The sequence below is a fragment of the Salvelinus alpinus genome, chromosome 18 (genome assembly GCF_045679555.1).
Source record: "Salvelinus alpinus chromosome 18, SLU_Salpinus.1, whole genome shotgun sequence".
In the NCBI taxonomy this organism is placed as follows: Eukaryota; Metazoa; Chordata; class Actinopteri; order Salmoniformes; family Salmonidae; genus Salvelinus; species Salvelinus alpinus.
The window spans coordinates 30,201,223-30,221,540 of record NC_092103.1 but is presented as its reverse complement, the minus strand read 5'-3'; the positions used below and the strand labels follow the sequence as shown (position 1 = coordinate 30,221,540).

The following is a 20,318-nucleotide window of genomic DNA, read 5'->3' as shown; positions in this document are numbered from 1 at the left end:
TAGTCGGCAGAACCCAGAAGATGAGGCAGACTCAGCAGTACTAGAGATGGTGGTTTAATAAAAGGACAAGATCTTCAGGCAAAGAATATAAATCCACCACGTCCAAAAATAAAGCCAAGAGGCACAAAATGGATATCCTCCAAAATACAAAGAAACCCACAAAGTGGTAAAAACAGCAGGGAAAAACAAACCTCAAAAGACTACTCAAAAATAAACAAGCACTAAACCAGAGAACCTCTGGAAAATCCAATAAGAGAAATATATGTTCACAACAAGGCTGGGGCTGGGTGCTAACATACAAACACTGAGCAAAGAACTGAGGAACACACAGGGTTTAAATACTAACAAGGGAACGACACACAGGTGCAAACAATAATTAGAGCAAGGAAAAAACAAAAGGTACAAAAAAGGTGCAATGGGGACATCTAGTGACCAAAACCTGAACAGTCCTGGCCAAAACCTGACAGAATCCCCCTCCTAGGAACGGCTCCTGACGTTCCTACCAGCATTCTCAGGGTGGAGGGCCCTGAACTGACGAATGAGGTCAGGGTCCAGTATGTCCTTGGCAGGAACCCAGGAGCGCTCCTCGGGACGTAGCCTTCCCAGTCCACCAGATACTGCCAGGACCGCTGCACCCGGCGGGAATCCAGTATCTGGTGGACGGTATAAGCCGACTGGCCTCCGATGACACGGGGCGGAGGGGGAGGTCTGCCTGCCGGGATAAGGGGAGAAAAAACAACAGGTTTTAATAAAGAAATGTGAAATGTTGGATTGATCTTAAGGGATCTGGGTAAGTGCAGGCGAAAAGTAACGGGATTGACTCTCCTGGCAATCTTAAAGGGACCGATGAATCTCTGGGACAGCTTACGAGACTCCACCCGTAGCGGTAAGTTCTTTGTTGAGAGCCATACTCTCTGGCCGGGGTACAGGGTAGGACCGGGACGGCGACGTCTGTTGGCTTGTCGCTGGTACTGCTGTGAGGAACGCAGAAGATTAAGACGGGCCTTCTTCCACGTAAGCCGACAGCGTCTGATGAACCTCGAGGCTGAAGGCACTCTGACTTCTGCCTCCTGGTCCGGGAACAATAAAGGCGCATAGCCAAACTGACACTCGTGCGGAGACATACCAGTGGAGGAGGAGCACAAGGTGTTGTGCGCGTACTCGGCCCAAACAATGAAGGATGACCATGTGGACGGGTTGTTGGAAACCATACATCTGAGGGTGGTTTCCAACTCCTGATTCATCCTCTCGGTTTTGCCGTTGGACTCCGGATGGTACCCTGAAGATAAACTGGCCGTGGCCCCTATGAGTTGGCAGAAGGCCTTCCAAAACCTTGAGGCGAACTGGGGACCTCTGTCGGAAACCATATCTTGCGGAATGCCAAAGACTCGGAACACATGGTTAATCACCAACTCAGCTGTTTCCTTGGCAGAAGGTAATTTGGTCAAGGGAACTAACCTGGCCGCCTTAGAAAACCTGTCGATGATGACTAGGATAGTAGTATTACCATGGGACGGAGGAAGGCCAGTAATAAAGTCCAACGAGATATGGGACCAGGGTCGGTGGGGAATAGATAAAGGGTGAAGGAGTCCTTGAGGGCGGAGGTGAGAAGATTTGCCCTGGCAGCACACGGGACAGGCCTTGACGAAAGTGGCAACGTCTTCTCTTATGGTGGGCCACCAGAACTTACGCTGAATGAACTCCAAGGTGCGACCTACGCCCGGGTGACAGGTGAGGCGAGAGGAGTGCCCCCACAGAAGGACTTGGGATCTTGCTGCCTTGGGAACAAACAACCGATTGGCAGGACCTCCCTTAGGACCTGGTTCGATGGCTTGAGCTTGTCTCACGGTATCCTCAACTTGCCACGAGATTGGAGCCACGATCTTAGCGGCAGGAAGAACAGTCATGTCAGTATCTTCTCGAATGGCAGGAGAGTAGACTCGTGACAAGGCGTCCGGTTTGAGATTCTTCGACCCGGGTCTATAGGTGAGGATAAACTGGAATCGGCTGAAGAAAAGAGACCATCGAGCTTGTCTGGAGTTCAACCGCTTCGCCTGCTGGATATACTCCAGATTTTTGTGGTCCGTAGGCACTTGAAATGGTTGAGAAGCCCCCTCGAGCCAGTGTCTCCATTCCTTCAATGCCATCTTAACCGCTAGGAGTTCACGATCCCCCACATCGTAATTCCTCTCGGCCGGGGTAAGCCGGTGAGAGAAGAAGGCGCAAGGATGAAGCCTCTTGTCTTCCCCCCTCTGAGACAGGACAGCTCCATCACCAACCTCTACCTCCACCACAAAAGGTTCATCCGCCGTCGGTAGTGTCAGGATGGGAGCAGAGAGGATGCGCTGCTTGAGTCCTTGGAAGGCCGTCTCAGCTTCTCTTCCCCACAGAAACCTTGTGTTGCCACCCTTGGTTACAGCTGAGAGAGGGGCTGCCACCGAGCTGAAGTTCTTGATGAACTTGCGGTAAAAGTTAGTGAAGCCCAGGAAACGCTGAACTTCCTTAACGGACTTGGGGGTGGGCCAATCCGCTACCGCCCCTACCTTCTTGGGGTCCATCTGGACTCGACCGGGTTCCACTACAAATCCCAGGAATTGTACTCGAGAGGAATGGAATTCACACTTTTCCGGCTTAACGTACAAATGGCTGTCTAGGAGGCGTTTGAGCACTTGTCTGACATGCTTAGTGTGTTCTTGAAGGGAGCTCGAAAAGATGAGGATGTCATCCAAGTAAACAAACACGAAAATGTTAAGCATATCCCTAAGCACATCGTTTATGAGCGCTTGGAACACAGCCGGGGCGTTGGTCAGGCCGAAGGGCATCACCAAGTATTCGTAGTGACCAGTAGGCGTGTTGAAAGCGGTCTTCCACTCGTCACCGGGTTTGATCCGCACAAGATGTGGTATGCGTTCCGTAGGTCAAGCTTAGTGAAGACCACTGCTTCCTGGAGCAGCTCAAAGGCTGTGGCCATAAGGGGTAGCGGGTAGCGGTTACGGACGGTTATGGCATTAAGTCCCCGGTAGTCGATGCAAGGACGTAATCCACCGTCTTTTTTGGCCACAAAGAAAAACCCTGCTCCCGCCGGCGAGGTGGATGGACGCATGAGGCCCGCTGCCAGAGCGTCCTTGATGTAGGTATCCATAGCAGCTCGTTCGGGAGGAGATAGGGAAAAGATCCGACCCCTGGGGGGGCAGGTGCCCGGAAACAGGTCGATGGGGCAATCGTAAGGTCTATGGGGTGGTAGTTTGGTGGCCCTCTGTTTGCTAAATACCGGTTTGAGGTCATGGTAACACTCGGGAACTCGGGACAGGTCGATGGATTCTAGAGACTCGGGAGGGGAACTCGGGGAACTAGGGAAGATACAAGTGGCTTGGCACGTAGGACCCCACTGCTTGATAGTGCCCACAGACCAGTCGATGTGAGGGTTATGGCTGTGAAGCCAGGGGTATCCAAGGACGAGAGGGAACTCGGAACACGAGGTCAGATGAAAGTTCATCACTTCCTGGTGTTGGGAAACTGAAAGTTGCAAGGGGGTAGTGACACGAGTGACAAGTCCAGATCCCAAAGGGCTTCCATCCAACGTAGTAACCCTTATGGGGTCACTAAGAGGTTCAGAGGGAACGCCATTCTCCTTCGCCCAGACACCATCCATGAAGTTACCTGCGGCTCCAGAGTCTACCAAGGCTTGAAGGGGAAGCTCGTGGTTGTCCCAGGAAAGGGTAACTGGAATAAGCAGGCGGGAGTTGGATGGATGGGAGGAGGTTATGTTTCCCGTTACAGTCCTCCCAGGCCTGCACGGGAGAGTGCGTTTTCCCTGGAGCCCGGGACACGTGGAGAGGAAATGGCCTGGTTTGCCGCAATATAGACAGCATCGCTCCCTTATCCGGCGGTCTCTCTCAGCCTGGGAGATGCGTCCAACCTGCATGGGTTCCGGTGGAGTCAGCGAGGATAAAGGTGGAGACTCGGAGCTAGGACCGATAGGAGCTAGGGTGAGAGATCTACGGTTGAGTTCTCTCTCTCTCTCAGACGCTGGTCTATGCGTGAAGCCAACTTGATCAGGGACTCGAGGTTGTCCGGTGGTTCCCGAGTGGCCAGTTCATCTTGGATGGTGTCGGAAAGACCCTTCAAAAAACACACTGTGAGCGCCTCGTCGTTCCAGCCACTCGCTGCTGCCACCGTGCGGAACTGGATGGCATAGTCCGTCACGCTGCGCCGACCTTGGCTGAGAGTCAGGAGCTGTTTGGCTGAGTCAGGACCCCTGGTGGGATCTTGAAACACTCGCTTGAATTCTTCAGCAAAGGTAGAGTAGCTGGCACAGCAGGGACTTTGGGCATCCCACACAGCAGTAGCCCAGGCTAGGGCTTTTTCCGACAGCAGGGTGATGATATATGCTATCTTGGACCGGTCGGTGGGAAACGACGAGGGTTGCAGCTCGAAGGAGAGAGAACATTGGGTGAAAAACCCCTTACAAACACTCGGATCACCTGAGAACCGTTGGGGAGGCGGCAGACGAGGTTCAGCCAGGGGGTTAACTGCCACGGGCACTTGAATCTGATGAACTGGAGCAGAAGCGGTTGCAGGGGAAAGTTGATCAGAAATCTGCTTTATGGAAGTCATCATCTCCGACAGAAGTTGAGAATGTCCAGCCAGTAAGGCCTCTTGCTGAACCAGAGCAGCTTCGTGACGTTGGACAGTCCCCTCGTGGTGGGACAGCATGGGGAAAAAGTCCTGGGTACTGGCTGCCTCTGGGTTCATTTTAATGGCTCAGTGTTTCTGTCAGGACCCGGTGAGAGAAACAGTCACTAATAGTCGGCAGAACCCAGAAGATGAGGCAGACTCAGCAGTACTAGAGATGGTGGTTTAATAAAAGGACAAGATCTTCAGGCAAAGAATATAAATCCACCACGTCCAAAAATAAAGCCAAGAGTCACAAAATGGATATCCTCCAAAATACAAAGAAACCCACAAAGTGGTAAAAACAGCAGGGAAAAACAAACCTCAAAAGACTACTCAAAAATACACAAGCACTAAACCAGAGAACCTCTGGAAAATCCAATAAGAGAAATATATGTTCACAACAAGGCTGGGGCTGGGTGCTAACATACAAACACTGAGCAAAGAACTGAGGAACACACAGGGTTTAAATACTAACAAGGGAACGACACACAGGTGCAAACAATAATTAGAGCAAGGAAAAAACAAAAGGTACAAAAAAGGTGCAATGGGGACATCTAGTGACCAAAACCTGAACAGTCCTGGCCAAAACCTGACACTCAATCAATATGTTACAGCCAGGGCTCTGCAGTTCAACTCTGACCTCTTCATTAACACACACATAAGCACACACACTCACTCATAACATCATATGCTGTGTGTAACTGTGTGGTGTGCTGTCTTGTCAGTTGTTTAGTGATGTAGCGTATAAAGCCCGGGACCGTGATGACCTGATCGCTGGGATTGATGAGTTTCTGGATGAGGTCATCGTTCTGCCACCAGGGGAGTGGGACCCCAAAATACGCATCGAGCCCCCTAAGAAAGTCCCCTCTGCCGACATGAGGTACAGAGGATGAACCACCTATCAGATCTATTCATTTGTTCAGTGTAGTTAGTAAGTAAGTTAAGCAATTAGGCAGTCAGTTAAGCAGTTAAGCAGTTAGTTAGTTGGTTGGTTAGTTATTTAGGCAATTAGGCAATTGGTTAAGGAGTTAGTTAATTAGTTAGTTAGTTAGTTAGTTAGGCAGTTAGGCAGTCAGATAGGGAGGCAGTTAGGCAGTTAGGCAGTTAGGCAGTTAAGCAGTTAGTTAGGGAGTTAGTTAGGCAGTTAGGCAGTCAGTTAAGGAGTTAGTTAGTCAGTTAGGCAGTTAGTTAGGGAGTTAGTTAGTTAGTTAGTTAGTCAGAAGAGGAGAGGAAGTGAAGGAGGGGAGGGAAGAAGGAGAAGTGATTGTGTTTGGACTGGGTCAGGGATCTCTTCCCCCTTCCCCTCCCACCACACCTAAAACTTGCTACCCCTCCACCTCCCCCCTCCAACCCCCAACAGGAAGTCTGTGCTGAACCTGAACGAGCTGGGCCAGGTAAACGGGACGATCGGGGGGGCAGGAGGAGGTGAGGACGAGGAGATGCCCGCCCCCCACGAGCTGGGAGAGGAACTGCAATTCACTGGCAGGTATGGGAGAACTGGGAGAACTGGGAGAACTGAGAGAACTGGGAGAACTGGGAGAACTGGGAGAACTGAGAGAACTGGGAAAACTGGGAGAACTGAGAGAACTGGGAGCGATGGGAGAACTGAGAGAACTGGGAGAACTGGGAGAACTGGGAGAACTGGTAGAACTGGGAGCGATGGGAGCGATGGGAGAACTGGGAGAACTGGGAGAACTGGGAGAACTGGGAGAACTGAGAGAACTGGGAGCGATGGGAGAACTGGGAGAACTGGGAGCGATGGGAGAACTGGGAGAACTGAGAGAACTGGGAGCGATGGGAGAACTGGGAGAACTGGGAGAACTGGGAGCAATGGGAGAACTGGGAGAACTGGGAGCGATGGGAGAACTGGGAGAACTAAGAGAACTGGGAAAACTGGGAGAACTGGGAGAACTGGTAGAACTGAGATAACTGGGAGAACTGGGAGCGATGGGAGAACTGGGAGAACTGAGAGAACTGGGAGAACTGGGAGCGATGGGAGAATTGGGAGCGATGGGAGAACTGGGAGCGATGGGAGAACTGAGAGAACCGGGAGAACTGGGAGAACTGGGAGAACTGAGAGAACTGAGAGAACTGGGAGAACTGGGAGCGATGGTAGAGGGGCTTTGTGGTGCATTACACCCGATTTTGTGGATTTTGACTCAGTTCAATGTAAAGGTAGAGTCAGCGATATGACGTAGATCAGTGCCGCCTCTGCCTATATGCAGACTACGTGCTGCGCGTACTGCCCCCGACAGCTAGGGGGCCCCCAACAAAAACAAAATTACATTTAGGAAGTCAGTCGGGGCAAGTTTATCAGTTATATTGACAAGATGGTCGAGTGACCGCTCTACCAATGGAAATACATGTACACAAAGATGGAAGGCAGACAAGAGGAGACGAGATCAGGTGGGGCCATTCTAGCCAATGAGAGGGCAGATACGCGTGTGAACAAGCACAACTCCGATATAAAGTTTTTCTTTTTTAAGTTGCCAAAATGCCACGTGCGTCCACTTATACCAGTGCTTTTATAACAACAGCAGCGGTGCTGCTTGTGGCAACGCCATTTTGCTGACCCTACCTTTCATACAACTTATTTATCCTTCATTATGCTATCCCTCAAGGGATAAACAATAATGTACTGAAGATACTATAGGTATCTTAGTAATTTCACCACGATGTACAGAGTACACGATGTACTCCAACCCTGACTCCAGCCTGCTTTCAGGCTGCTTTCAGAGTCAATGAGAGTGAATGGAGTCACCTCTGTGTGCGTTCCCCAGGTTCTGTGGAGGCCTGTGGCTGGACATTAAGAGGAAGGTTCCGTGGATCCTTAGTGATTTCTCCCAGGGATTCCACATCCAGTCCATCTCTGCTGTGCTGTTCATCTACCTGGGCTGCATCACCAACGCCATCACCTTCGGAGGCCTGCTGGGGGACGCCACAGACAACTACCAAGTACACAAACACACACATACACACACACACACCAAAACACACACACCTGTCTTCACTCCTACGCAAACATCTGGCTCAACTCCTAACTCTCTCTTTCTCCCCTTCCCTCTTTCTCCCTAAAACCCTCACTCTCGCTCTCTGTGCCAGGGTGTGATGGAGAGTTTCCTAGGTACAGCGTTAGCAGGTACAGTGTTTTGTCTGTTAGGAGGTCAACCTCTCATCATCCTCAGTTCCACTGGACCCATCCTCATCTTTGAGAAACTGCTCTACGAGTTCTGCAAGTGAGCCATACGTGCGCACACGCACGCACGCGCACGCACGCACGCACGCACGCACGCACGCACGCACGCACGCACGCACACACACACACACACACACACACACACACACACACACACACACACACACACACACACTGTATCTGTCTGATACTTATTTCATACACTTCTATTTAATTTATTTATTTTATTTAACCTTTATTAACTAGGAAAGTCAGTTAAGAACAAATTCTTATTTACAATGACGGCCTACCAAAGGTAAAAGTTCTCCTCCGGGGACGGGGGCCTGGGATTGAAAATAAAAAATAAATACAATAGGACAAAACACACATCACAACAACAGAGACAACACAACACTATATAAAGAGAGACCTAAGACAACAACATAGCAAGGCAGCAACACATGACAACACAGCATGGTAGCAACACAACATAACAACATCATGGTAGCAACACAACATGGTAGCAGCACAAAACATGGTACAAACATTATTGGGCAAAGTCAACAACACAAAGGGCAAGAAGGTAGAGACAGCAATACATCATGCTAAGCAGCCACAACTGTCAGTAAGAGTTTTCATGATTGAGTCTTTGAATGAGGAGATAGCGATAAAACTGTCCAGTTTGTGTTTGTTGCAGCTCGTTCCAGTCGCTAGCTGCAGCGAACTGAAAAAAGGAGCGACCCAGGGATGTGTGTGCTTTGGGAACCTTTAACAGAATGTGACTGGCAGAATGGGTGTTGTATGTGGAGGATGAGGGCTGCAGTAGATATCTCAGATAGAGGGGAGGGTGGCCTAAGAGGGTTTTATAAATAAGCATCAACCAGTGGGTCTTGCGACAGGTATACAGAGATGGACCATTTTACAGAGGAGTATAGAGTGCAGTGATGTGTCCTATAATGAGCATTGGTGGCAAAACTGATGGCCGAATGATAAAGAACATCTAGCCGCTCGAGAGCACCCTTACCTGCCGGTCTATTAATTATATCTCCGTAATCTAGCATGGGTAGGATGGTCATCTGAGTTTGGCAGCTGAGGTGAAAGAGGAGCGATTACGATGGAGGAAACCAAGTCTAGATTGAACTTTAGCCTGCAGCTTTGATATGTGCTGAGAAAAGGACAGTGTACCATCTAGCCATACTCCCAAGTACTTGTATGAGGTGACTACCTCAAGCTCTAAACCCTCAGAGGTAGTAATCACACCTGTGGGGAGAGGGGCATTCTTCTTACCAAACCACATGACCTTTGTTTTGGAGGTGTTCAGAACAAGGTTAAGGGCAGAGAAAGCTTGTTGGACACTAAGAGAGCTTTGTTGTAGATCATTTAACACAACATCTGGGGAGGGGCCAGCTGAGTATAAGACTGTATCATCTGCATATAAATGGATCAGAGAGCTTCCTGCTGCCTGAGCTATGTTGTTGATGTAAATTGAGAAGCGTGTGGCCTAGGATCAAGCCTTGGGGTATTCCCTTGGTGACATGCAGTAGCTGAGACAGCAGACTTTCTGACTTTATTCACTGCACTCTTTGAGAGAGGTAGTTAAGTTAACAAACCAGCCCAAAGACCCCTCAGAGACACCAATATTCCTTAGCTGGCCCACAAGAATAGAATTGTCTACCGTATCAAAAGCTTTGGCCAAGTCAATAAAATTAGCAGCACACTATTGCTTAGAATCAAGGGCAATGGTGACATGATTGAGGACCTTTAAGGTTCCTTAACTTAGTTCCTTTCTTCTGATACTGACTGGTGTGTGTGTATCTGTGTCCCAGGTCTAACACTATAGACTATATGGAGCTGCGTCTGTGGATTGGTCTACACTCCTGTCTGCAGTGTCTGATCCTGGTTGCCACGGACGCCAGTTACATCATCAAATACATCACGCGCTTCACTGAGGAGGGCTTCTCCAGCCTCATCTCCTTCATCTTCATCTCTGATGCCATTAAGAAGATGGTGGACACACACACACACACACACACACACACACACACACACACACACACACACACACACACACACACACACACACACACACACACACACACACACACACACACACACACACACACACACACACACACACACACACACACACACACACAGTGTCTTAACTGTCTATGTAATGTGTTACTACAGGTGGGATCCTTCAAGTACTACCCTATCAACCGTGGCTTCAAGCCCGACTACGTTACCTCATTCAAGTGTGAATGTATCGCACCAGACCAGGGTGAGCCTTTCTCCTCCTCTCCCTCCTCCTTCTCCTCCACTCCCTCTCCCTCCTCCTTCTACCCTTTTTACTCCCCCTCCTCCTTCTACTGCTCTTCCTCTCCCTTCTCCTCTCTCCTCCTTCTTCTCCTCTCCCTCTCCCTCCTCTCTCCCCTCCTTCTACTGCTCTTCCTCTCCCTCCTCCTCTCTTTCCTCCTTCTCCGCCTCTCCCTCTCCTTCTCCTCCTCTCTCCCCTCTTTCTACTGCTCTTCCTCTCCCTCCTACTCTCTCCTCCTTCTCCTCCTCTCCCTCCTCCTTCTTCTCCTCTCCCTCCTCCTTCTCCTCCTCTCCCCCTTATACTCTTCCTCCTCTCCCTCATCCTTCTACTGATCTTCCTCTCCCTCCTCCTCTCCCCCTCATTCTACTGCTCTTCCTCTCCCTCCTCCCCTCTCTCCTCCTTCTCCTCTCTCTCTTCCTCCTCCTCTCTCCCCTCCTTCTCCTCCTCTCCCTTTCCTTCCTCCTTCTCCTCCTCTCTCTCCTCCTTCTCCTCCTCTCCCTCCTCCTTTTACTCTTCTTCCTCACCCTCCTCCTTCTACTGATCTTCCTCTCCCTCCTCATTCTCTTTTGGTAGCTTTACTAGACCTCACACATTAAGTGTACTATTGCCATCTGCAGGACAGCTTAGGGAGTGCACATCCTTGACAGCACTATAATTTGGGAAGTGTATAAACTACTGTCTGTGTTCTCTTGTAACTGATGTGTGTGCTGTCTGTTTCTGCCTCTCTGTCTCTCTCTCTCTGTATCTCTCTCTGTCTCTCTCTCTCCCTCTGTTTCTGCCTCTGTCTCTCTCTCTGTCTCTCTCTCTCTCTCTGTCTCTCTGTTTCTGCCTCTGTGTCTCTCTCTATGTCTCTCTATGTCTCTCTCTCTCTCTCTGTCTTCTCTCTCTCTGCCTGTCTCTCTCTCTGTTTCTGCCGCTCTATCTATCTCTCGCTCGCTGCTATCTGAGTGAGTATACCTCTACAGCTACAGCATGCTACAAACCTGTCATGTTACCATGAAACTGACATCATGTAATCTAGCTGGGGCACCTGACGTCTCTCTATCCCTGTCTTTCTTTCTCTAACAGCCGCTGCAATGGGTTTGAATGTTTCAGTTCCACTAGCGGACGATAACATGACTGATTTGGTAAGTGGCTTGGGAACTAACAATCTACGGGGACAGTCTGCATGTGGTCCAAATAGACTTAACATAGTAGGACTTACCATAGTCACAGGACTTAGTGGCAGGTCTCTACACTAGCAGCCCTGTGCTGTCTGTCCATTTCCATGTCCGCACTACTCACTACTATTCTCTCTTCCCTTGTTATTCTACTCTGTCTCTCTATCTCTCTATTCTCTCCACCCCCCCCCCCCCCCCCCCGTCTCTGTAGTATAACATAACAGGTCTGGACTGGAGTCAGCTGAGTAAGAAGGAGTGTGTGAAGTATGGCGGCGCCCTGTTGGGAAACACCTGTAAGTACGTCCCTGACCTGGCCCTCATGTCCTTCATCCTGTTCTTCGGGACCTACTCCATGACCGTCTCACTCAAGAAGTTCAAGACCAGCCGCTACTTCCCCACCAAGGTGAGACACAGAGGGACATAGAACATGAGACATGGGATGCAGGGGACAGAGGACATGGGGGACAGAGGACACAGGGGACATGGTGGGACACAGGGAACATAGGGGACAGAGGACACATGGGGACAGAGGACACAGGGGGCATATGGGACAGAGGACATAGGGGGACATGGGGGACAGAGGACATAGGGGGACAGAGGACACAGGAGGCATACGGGACAGAGGACATAGGGGGACAGAGGACACAGGGGACACAGGGGTACATAGGAGACATGGGACTTGGGGAAACAGGGACACAGGGGACAGAGGACACGGGGACAGAAGACACAGGGGGACCTTTATGTTTTTTGAGTAATAGGTTGGAAGTTTAAACTTAACTTCTTCCCTTTTCTTGGCTGCCAACTCCCCCCTCTCCCTTACGCCCCGCCCACCTCCCCCCCTGTCCTTCCTGTCCATGCCCCTCCTCTTCCTGTCTGTGCTCCAGTGCCGCTCCCTGATTGGTGATTTCTCGATCATCATCTCAATCCTGGTATTCTGTGGGATAGACTACCTGTTAGGGCTGGAGACGCCCAAACTGCACGTGCCCACTGAAATCAAGGTCCTCTCGTCCCCTCATCCCTCGCTCCATCTCTCCCTCTCTCGTTTTTCCTATTTTTCTCCCTCTTTATCTCTTCCTTCTTCCTGAAATGATTAGGAATAAAACATCACTTGAGTGATATTGAGACATTAACATACTGACACTTTCTTCTCCGTTTTATTTCATCTCTCTCTCCTGGTTGTGTATTTGTTTTGTACCTTTGTCTCTCCATCTCTACCACCCCTCTGTTCGTCTGTCTGTTTCCCTTTTTGTTTCTTGTCTGTCTGTGTGTGTGGGCGGGCCTAGCTGAGGAAGCTGATCAGTGATTTCTCCATCTTCATGTCAATCATGACGTTTGTGGGTCTGGATATGCTTGTAGGGCTGGACACACCCAAACTAATCGTACCCACAGAGTTTAAGGTATTTCTAACCATTAACCCAATATGTGTGTGTGTGTGATTCACAGATGCATGCATTCTGTAATTCAATCTCTGTTTGTAGGTGTATGTGTGTGAGTTGCATGTGTCTTTTTGTCAGATTTAGTGATGCATGTAGTTTTTATTTGACTATGTAAACTGCATGGTTGATGTGCATGTGTTTAGCACCACACAGGGCTCAGTTAAAGAAATTCCATTTTAATTGGCACGTGCGTCATAAACAACAGGTGTAGACTGACAGTAAAATGCTTACTTATGGGTCCTTTTCCAACAATTAAAGATAAAGATATATATTTTTAAATATAAATAGTGGCACGAGGAATACATAGTGAATAGCTAATAACAATAATAAGTCAAAATAAGATGGCAGGGAGCTCAGCCCCAGTGATGCAGCTGTACAACTTTATGAGGATCTTGGGGCCCATGACAAATATTTTCAGCCTCCTGAGAGGGAAGAGGCGCTGCCATGGCCTCTTTACAACTGTGTGGGTGTGTGTGGCCCATTTTAATTCCTTAGTGATGTGGACACCGAGGATCTTGAAGCTCTCGGCCCACTCTACTACAGCCCCATCGATCTGGATGGGGGCGTGCTCGGCCCTCCGTTTCCTGTAGTCCACGATCAGCTCCTTTGTCATGCTGACATTGAGGGAGAGGTTGTTGTCCCTATAGGCTGCCTCATCGTTGTCGGTGATCAGTTCTACCACCGCCGTGTCAACAAACGGTGCTGAAGTCATGCGCAGCCACATAGTCGAGGGTGAACAGGGAGTACAGGAGCGGACTAAGCACACACCCCTGAGGGACCACCATGTTGATGGTCAGTGTGGTGGATGTGTTGGGAGTGGCTCATTAGGAAGTCCAGGACACAGTTGCATAGGCGTCGTTCAGTCCCAGGGTCCTGACTTTAGTGATGAGCTTGCAGGGTGAATAAAGGTGTGTGTGTGTTATAGCCGACGCGTCCAGACCGTGGCTGGTTGGTGATGCCGTTTGGTAAGAACCCATGGTGGGTGTACGTGGCCAGCGCCGTCCCTGCTCTCCTGGTCACCATCCTCATCTTCATGGACCAACAGATCAGCGCTGTCATCGTCAACCGCAAAGAGAACAAACTCAAGGTACAGTATGACCGCAATTATAACACAACAGAACACAGAAACATACTTACTTACTTAGGCCTGTTGCTCCCCAACTCCATCGTTATGAGTCTTCTAAAAAAAATATTAACATAATGTCAATCTAAACACAACCATTCAACAACCATTCTATACCCATAAACACAACAGCAAAACAGACAAACTGCAGATAAAAACTCTTGAACGTTACCTCCCCCCACATTTTCTCTCCCCCTCCAACAGAAAGGTTGTGGGTACCATCTGGACCTGTTCTGGGTGGGTATTCTGATGGCAGTGTGTTCCTTCCTGGGCCTGCCCTGGTACGTGGCTGCCACTGTCATCTCCATCGCCCACATCGACTCTCTGAAGATGGAGAGTGAGTCCAGCGCCCCAGGAGAGCAGCCCCAGTTCCTGGGAGTCAGGTAAGGAGAGGTTGGGGGAGGGGTTAGGGGTGTGAGTGAGTGAGTGTGTGGGAGCTTAACATTGTTGTCATGTATCGCTCACCAGGTGCCCTTAGAGAGTTCCTCAATGAGCCTGACACCTTGATAAGCTAATTTCCTGACGATGGCTCACCGCGCTTTGTACTTGGCGACTTCAACCTTCCAACTCTTTCTTTCCCGTTCCTCTCCTCTTTTTACCTCACCCTTTCCCAGTCCTTTCCCACTCACAAGTCAGGCTGTTTGCCTACTAATCTCACTGCCACCCCCCTTCAGGTCTCTGATCACTACTTTGTTTCCTTTTCTGTCTCCCTCTCCTCCAACCCTAGCCACTCAGACTCTACGCAGATGCAGATGAGGTAGACTCCCAATTAATCAGAATATTGCTGGTCTGCAGTGGTGTAAAGTACTTAAGTAAAAATACTTTAAAGTACTAGTTAAGTCGTTTTTGGGGGTATCTGTACTTTACTTTACTATTTATATTTTTTTACAACTTTTACATCCCTACTGCATCTGATCTGGCGGACTCACTAAACACAAATGCTTCATTTGTAAAATATGTCTTAGTGTTGGGATGTGCCCTTTCCTCCCGGCCGGCTTGGCCCTCCCATCATGCTCTGAGCTTACAGAAGAGGGCTGCGGAAAGCGGAGCAAAAACGGAGGAAAACTAAACTTCCGTAGGACCTATCATCCTTTCACAATGCCAAGCGTTGCCTGGAGTGGTGTAAAGCCTGCCAACATTGGACTCTGGAGTAGTGGAGCGCGTTCTCTGGAGTGATGAATCACGCTTCACCATCTGGCAGTCTGACGGACAAATCTGGGATTGGCAAATGCCAGGAGAACGCCACCTCCCCCAATGCATAGTGACACATAGTTTCCACTAATCCAGAGTCTAATGGTGGCGAGCTTTACACCACTCCAGCCAACGCTTGGTATTGCGCATGGTGATCTTTGGCTTGTGTGCGGCTACTCGGCCATGGAAACCCATTTCATGAAGCTTCTGATGAACAGTTATTTTGCTGATGTTGCTTCCTGTTACGTGCCTCCTAACGGAGGCAGGTGCAGGAATCAGGAGCAGGACAGCAAGGAAATCTCAGTGGCAACATTTTTTTATTAAGCAGTCCCAACTCAACTACAACATGGAACTGAAAACACGCCCAAACGAGGTTGCCACACACACAGGGAAGAAAGCGCTACACATGGAGGAGAAACCTCTACTCCTAAACTCAAATACCAAATGGCATAACAGCCGTAAGAAAATAAACCCAATGGTGCAGACACGCATCCCTACAAACGTAACCACAGAAAACAATCCCGCACAAAGACTAACAGGCAGCGGAGGTAAATATACCCACCGAAATCAACTAATAGGACACAGGTGTAAACAATACAGACAGACACAAACGAAAAGGAAAAATGGATCGGTGGCAGCTAGTAGGCCGGCGACGACGACCGCAGAGCACCGCCCGAACAGGGAGAGGAGCCACCTTCGGTGGAAGTCGTGACACTTCCAGAGGCAGTTTGGAACTCGGTAGTGAGTGTTTCAACCAAGGACAGATGATTTTTACGCACTACACGCTTCAGCACTCGGTGTTCCCGTTCTGTGACCTTGTGTGGCCTACCACTTCGCAGTTGAGCCGTTGTTGCTCCTAGGCATTTCCACTTCAAAATAACAGCACTTACAGTTGACCGGGGCAGCTCTAGCAGGGAAGAAATTTGACGAACTGACTTGCTGGAATAGTGGCATCCTATGACGGTGCCACATACAAAGTCACTGAGCTCTTCAAGATGGGCCATCCTACTGCCAATGTTTGTCTATGGAGATTGCATGGCTGTATGCTCGATTGTATATACCTGTCAGCAACAGGTGTGGCTGAAATAGCTGAATCCACTAATTTGAAGGGGTGTCCACATACTTTGTATATATAGTGTATCTTAAGATGAATGCACTAACTGTAAGTCGCTCTGGATAAAAGCATCTGCTAAATGACTAAAATGTCAAATCTAAATGTGTGTGTGTCTGTGTGGTACAGGGAACAGAGGTTGACGGGTATTCTGGTGTTTGTCCTAAATGGAGCCTCCATCTTCCTGGCTCCTGTCCTGCAGGTGAGTCAGTGAGAGAATGGGCATCCCCGTCACATGCAGTGGGTGGTGTTGTGGAGGATTGTGTTAACCGGTATATTGTGTTCCCCCAGTACATCCCCATGCCTGTTCTCTACGGTGTCTTCCTTTACATGGGAGTGGCCTCACTTGCTGGAATACAGGTACATTTCACGTGTGTGTGTGTGTGTGTGTGTGTGTGTGTATATGTGTTTACTCACCCTCCTCCTCTTTCCTTCCTAGTTCTGGGAACGTATAAAGCTGTACCTGATGCCAGCCAAGCACCAGCCAGACTTCTCCTTCCTGCGTCATGTTCCTCTGAGGAGGGTTCACCTGTTCACCCTGGTCCAGATCATCTGCCTGGCTGTCCTCTGGATCCTCAAGTCTACTGTCGCTGCCATCATCTTCCCTGTCATGGTGAGAGCTGTGTGTGCGTGTGTGTGTGTGTGTGTGTGTGTGTGTGTGTGTGTGTGTGTGTGTGTGTGTGTGTGTGTGTGTGTGTGTGTGTGTGTGTGTGTGTGTGTGTGTGTGTGTGTGTGTGTGTGTGTGTGTGTGTGTGTGTGTGTGTGTGTGTGTGTGTGTGTGTGTGTGTGTGTGTGTGTGTGTGTGTGTTGCATCGATTGATGGGGATAACCTCTGTGTGTAGATCCTGGGTCTGATGGTGGTGCGTAAGATGATGGACCTGATGTTCTCTCAACACGACCTGGCCTGGCTGGACGACATCCTGCCGGAGAAAGACAAGAAGAAGGAGAAAGGGGGGAAGAAAAAGAAAGACAACAAAAAGACCAAAGCAGCAGCAGAGACAGAGAGCGACGAGGAGGTAAGAGATGAGGACTAGCAGAAACACACACACACAGTATCAGGCTGACAGTGGGAGTGTGTTGTGGTGTGTAGGACTGGCTCTATCTGTTGTGTTGTGTGTTATCTCTGACTAATACGTTTCTCCTTTCTCTGTCCCACAGTGTTGCTGAAAAGGCACTGTATAACACTTACTACTGTCTGTCTCATAGTCTGTCTCATAGTCTGTCTGTCTGGACGTCTGTCTGTCTCGACGTCTGTCTGTCTGTCTGTCTTGATGTCTTTCTCCTTCCAACTTTCACCTGCATGGTTAAATCCTCTCTGTGTAGTATGTAAGCATTTAATTGCACCGTTGACTGTTTACGCTGTATCCTGTGTATATAATGAATAAACTTTGATTTGATTTTATGATTGTGATGTTTTGCTTCGATTTAAGCATACAGATTGTGTGAGCGTGTGCGTTCATGTCCGCGTATATTTGGGGCATCATCCCTCACGCCTCTGTTGAGCCACTCCCCTGATGGTTCCTCCTGCATGCTGATTGGTTCCCCCCGGTTCCCCCCTCTGTCACTCAGCCCAAGACTCCCCTCCCTCCTCCAGTGAAGATACTCATGGACACCATAGACCTGCCTAAAGACCCTGATCCCTCTGTAACCCCACCCACCCAGCCCCCCGTCTCTGACTGTGAGTAAACCTCTCTTTTGAGATTGACCAAAGGAGTGAGAACTGTTGTTTGTATTACTGTAATGTCATTGTTGTGCGACAGATGGAGCAGCTAGATGTATGTTATGATGTTGTGAGACACTGAAGGTTTTATTCTTTTTTGTCTTCCTTCTCTCCTACCTCACCTGATTCTTCACTCTGCCATTCAACCCTTCCTATCTCTGTGTGTGTGTGCGCGTGTGCGTGCGTGTATGTGTGTGTATGTATGCATATGTACGTGTGTTTGCTTATGTACGTGTGTGTGTGTGTGTGTGTGTGTGTGTGTGTGTGTGTGTGTGTGTGTGTGTGTGTGTGTGTGTGTGTGTGTGTGTGTACAGGAGAAGAACGTTTACTCTAGTGTGAATCCTGATGACAGTGAGCTGGACCGCAGGTACTGTGTGCTCAAACTGCACGTCCCCTACAGTGACCTGATACAACCTGCAATCACACACACCGACTGAGGAGTACACTGCCAGCAGGACCACAACTACGACTACTGACGCACGCACACACGCACACACACACGCGCACGCACACGCGCACACGCACACGCACACGCACACGCACACGCACACACACACACACACACACACACACACACACACACACACACACACACACACACACACACACACACACACACACACACACACACACACACACACACACACACACACTATGCTGACACATTTCACTTGAAGGATTTCAGTTGTACAATTGACTAGGTATCCCTCTTTCCCTTTCCCTTCTGTACAATTACTGACACATGCTAGGAACCATTTAGCAAAGTTCCATTCACTATTAGCATTCTTTAGCACTGTTGTCACCTAAACACTTTATACACATTGAATTTCATATAAATATATACAAATATTCCATAAACTGTAGATATGACGTGATATTTAACATGTAAACATATGTCTATTAGATTCAGTTGGATAGTAGTTATTGTATTATAAGTGTGTTATGCAACACCTCTACTCTTAAACATTGTACAAATCACTGTAGTGTCTGGTAGACATACCCAGACACATGGATCACATGCCATTCTGAACCTTAAGTCTACTGTCCGAAGCTGTTGGAGCATAAATCGCAGTGTGTGGACTGAGTCTTCTTTTCGTTCAACATATTCTCTGAGCTCCAGCACCTACTCAAAGCCACTGGATGTTGTATGTGTAATGTTTTTCTCTGCTATACTTTGGCCCTGCTGTAGATGTGTTTGTGAGGGCAGACTGACAGTTGTTCAAATACCACAGCCCATGCACCTGAAAGCAATGCAGAAGTAGTTTTTGTGTGTTTGTTTGTTTTGATGATGTCTTCCATGTGTTATTTATTCACCGTGTGCTGTGTGGTTTGTGGCAGCAACCTCTGTTGTACTAATGTAAAGACGCCTCTGAAGCCACAGTTGGCGAAGGAAGAGTTGTAATGTTATAGTAATACAATATTATTATTATTGAAAAAAAATTGTATTTCACCCCCTTTTTCTCCCCAATTTCGTGATATCCAATTGCGATCCAATTACGATCTTGTCTCATCGCTGCAACTCTCCAAAGGGCTTGGTAGAGGCGAAGGTCGAGCCATGCGTCCTCCGAAACATGACCCGCCAAACCGCGCTTCTAAACACCCGCCGTTTAACCCGGAAGCCAACTGCACCAATGTGTCGGAGGAAACACCATTCAACTGACGACCGAGGTCAGCCTGCAGGAGCCCGGCCTGCCACAAGGAGTCGCTAGAGCGCGATGAGCCTAGTAAAACCCCCCGGCCAAACCCTCCCCTAACCCGGACGATGCTGGGCCAATTGTGCACCGCTGTATAGGACTCCTGTTCACAGCTGGTTGTGACACAGCCTGGGATCAAACCCGGGTCTGTAGTGACGCCTCAAGCACTGCGATGCAGTGCCTTAGACCACTGTGCCACTCGGTAGGCAGTAATACAATATTATAATATAATGTTATTCTGACATCTCTCCCTTGTCAGTCCCAGCTGGTTTGTCAGCCACTGCTCTCGCAAGACAAGTGCATTCTGGACCCATGTGTTTGTCTGGGACAATCAATGTTTGTCTGAGAAATATGGAAATAGGTATTTGATTATCGGTACATATAGGTCATGAACCTGCTGCAGTACAGTAGGTCTAGTCTGTCTAGTCTGTCTCACCTCACCCTCCTTCACCTCACCTCACCCCCCTTCACCTCACCTCATCTCACCCTGTTTCACCTCACCTCACCCCCCTTCACCTCACCTCACCCGCCTTCACCTCACCTCACCCCGTTTCACCTCACCCTTCACCTCACCCCCCAACCCAATCCGTTTACTTTTTGTCACCGTTCAAACTCACATCCTTCTCCAAATCTTTCTAACTACCCCATAACCTTCTTCTCCCGCTCTGTGTGTGTGTCTGTATGCACGCACGTGTCTGTTTTCCCCTTTGTAGT

General features: G+C 49.1%; 1 protein-coding gene across 1 annotated transcript in view; it reads left to right on the top strand.

Annotated features, from left to right (window-relative positions):
• Window positions 1-20,318, top strand: part of LOC139544170 (electrogenic sodium bicarbonate cotransporter 4-like) — a 49,649-nt gene that overhangs the window by 28,407 nt on the left and 924 nt on the right. The window contains exons 10-26 of the mRNA XM_071350979.1: window positions 5,403-5,557; window positions 6,038-6,163; window positions 7,458-7,632; window positions 7,780-7,913; window positions 9,679-9,859; window positions 10,043-10,133; window positions 11,238-11,296; window positions 11,541-11,732; window positions 12,214-12,327; window positions 12,613-12,726; window positions 13,691-13,852; window positions 14,093-14,271; window positions 16,320-16,392; window positions 16,482-16,550; window positions 16,630-16,803; window positions 17,033-17,206; window positions 18,225-18,277. Coding sequence (XP_071207080.1) covers window positions 5,403-5,557; window positions 6,038-6,163; window positions 7,458-7,632; window positions 7,780-7,913; window positions 9,679-9,859; window positions 10,043-10,133; window positions 11,238-11,296; window positions 11,541-11,732; window positions 12,214-12,327; window positions 12,613-12,726; window positions 13,691-13,852; window positions 14,093-14,271; window positions 16,320-16,392; window positions 16,482-16,550; window positions 16,630-16,803; window positions 17,033-17,206; window positions 18,225-18,277 — 2,225 coding nt within the window. The remainder of the gene's footprint in view (window positions 1-5,402; window positions 5,558-6,037; window positions 6,164-7,457; window positions 7,633-7,779; window positions 7,914-9,678; window positions 9,860-10,042; window positions 10,134-11,237; window positions 11,297-11,540; window positions 11,733-12,213; window positions 12,328-12,612; window positions 12,727-13,690; window positions 13,853-14,092; window positions 14,272-16,319; window positions 16,393-16,481; window positions 16,551-16,629; window positions 16,804-17,032; window positions 17,207-18,224; window positions 18,278-20,318) is intronic.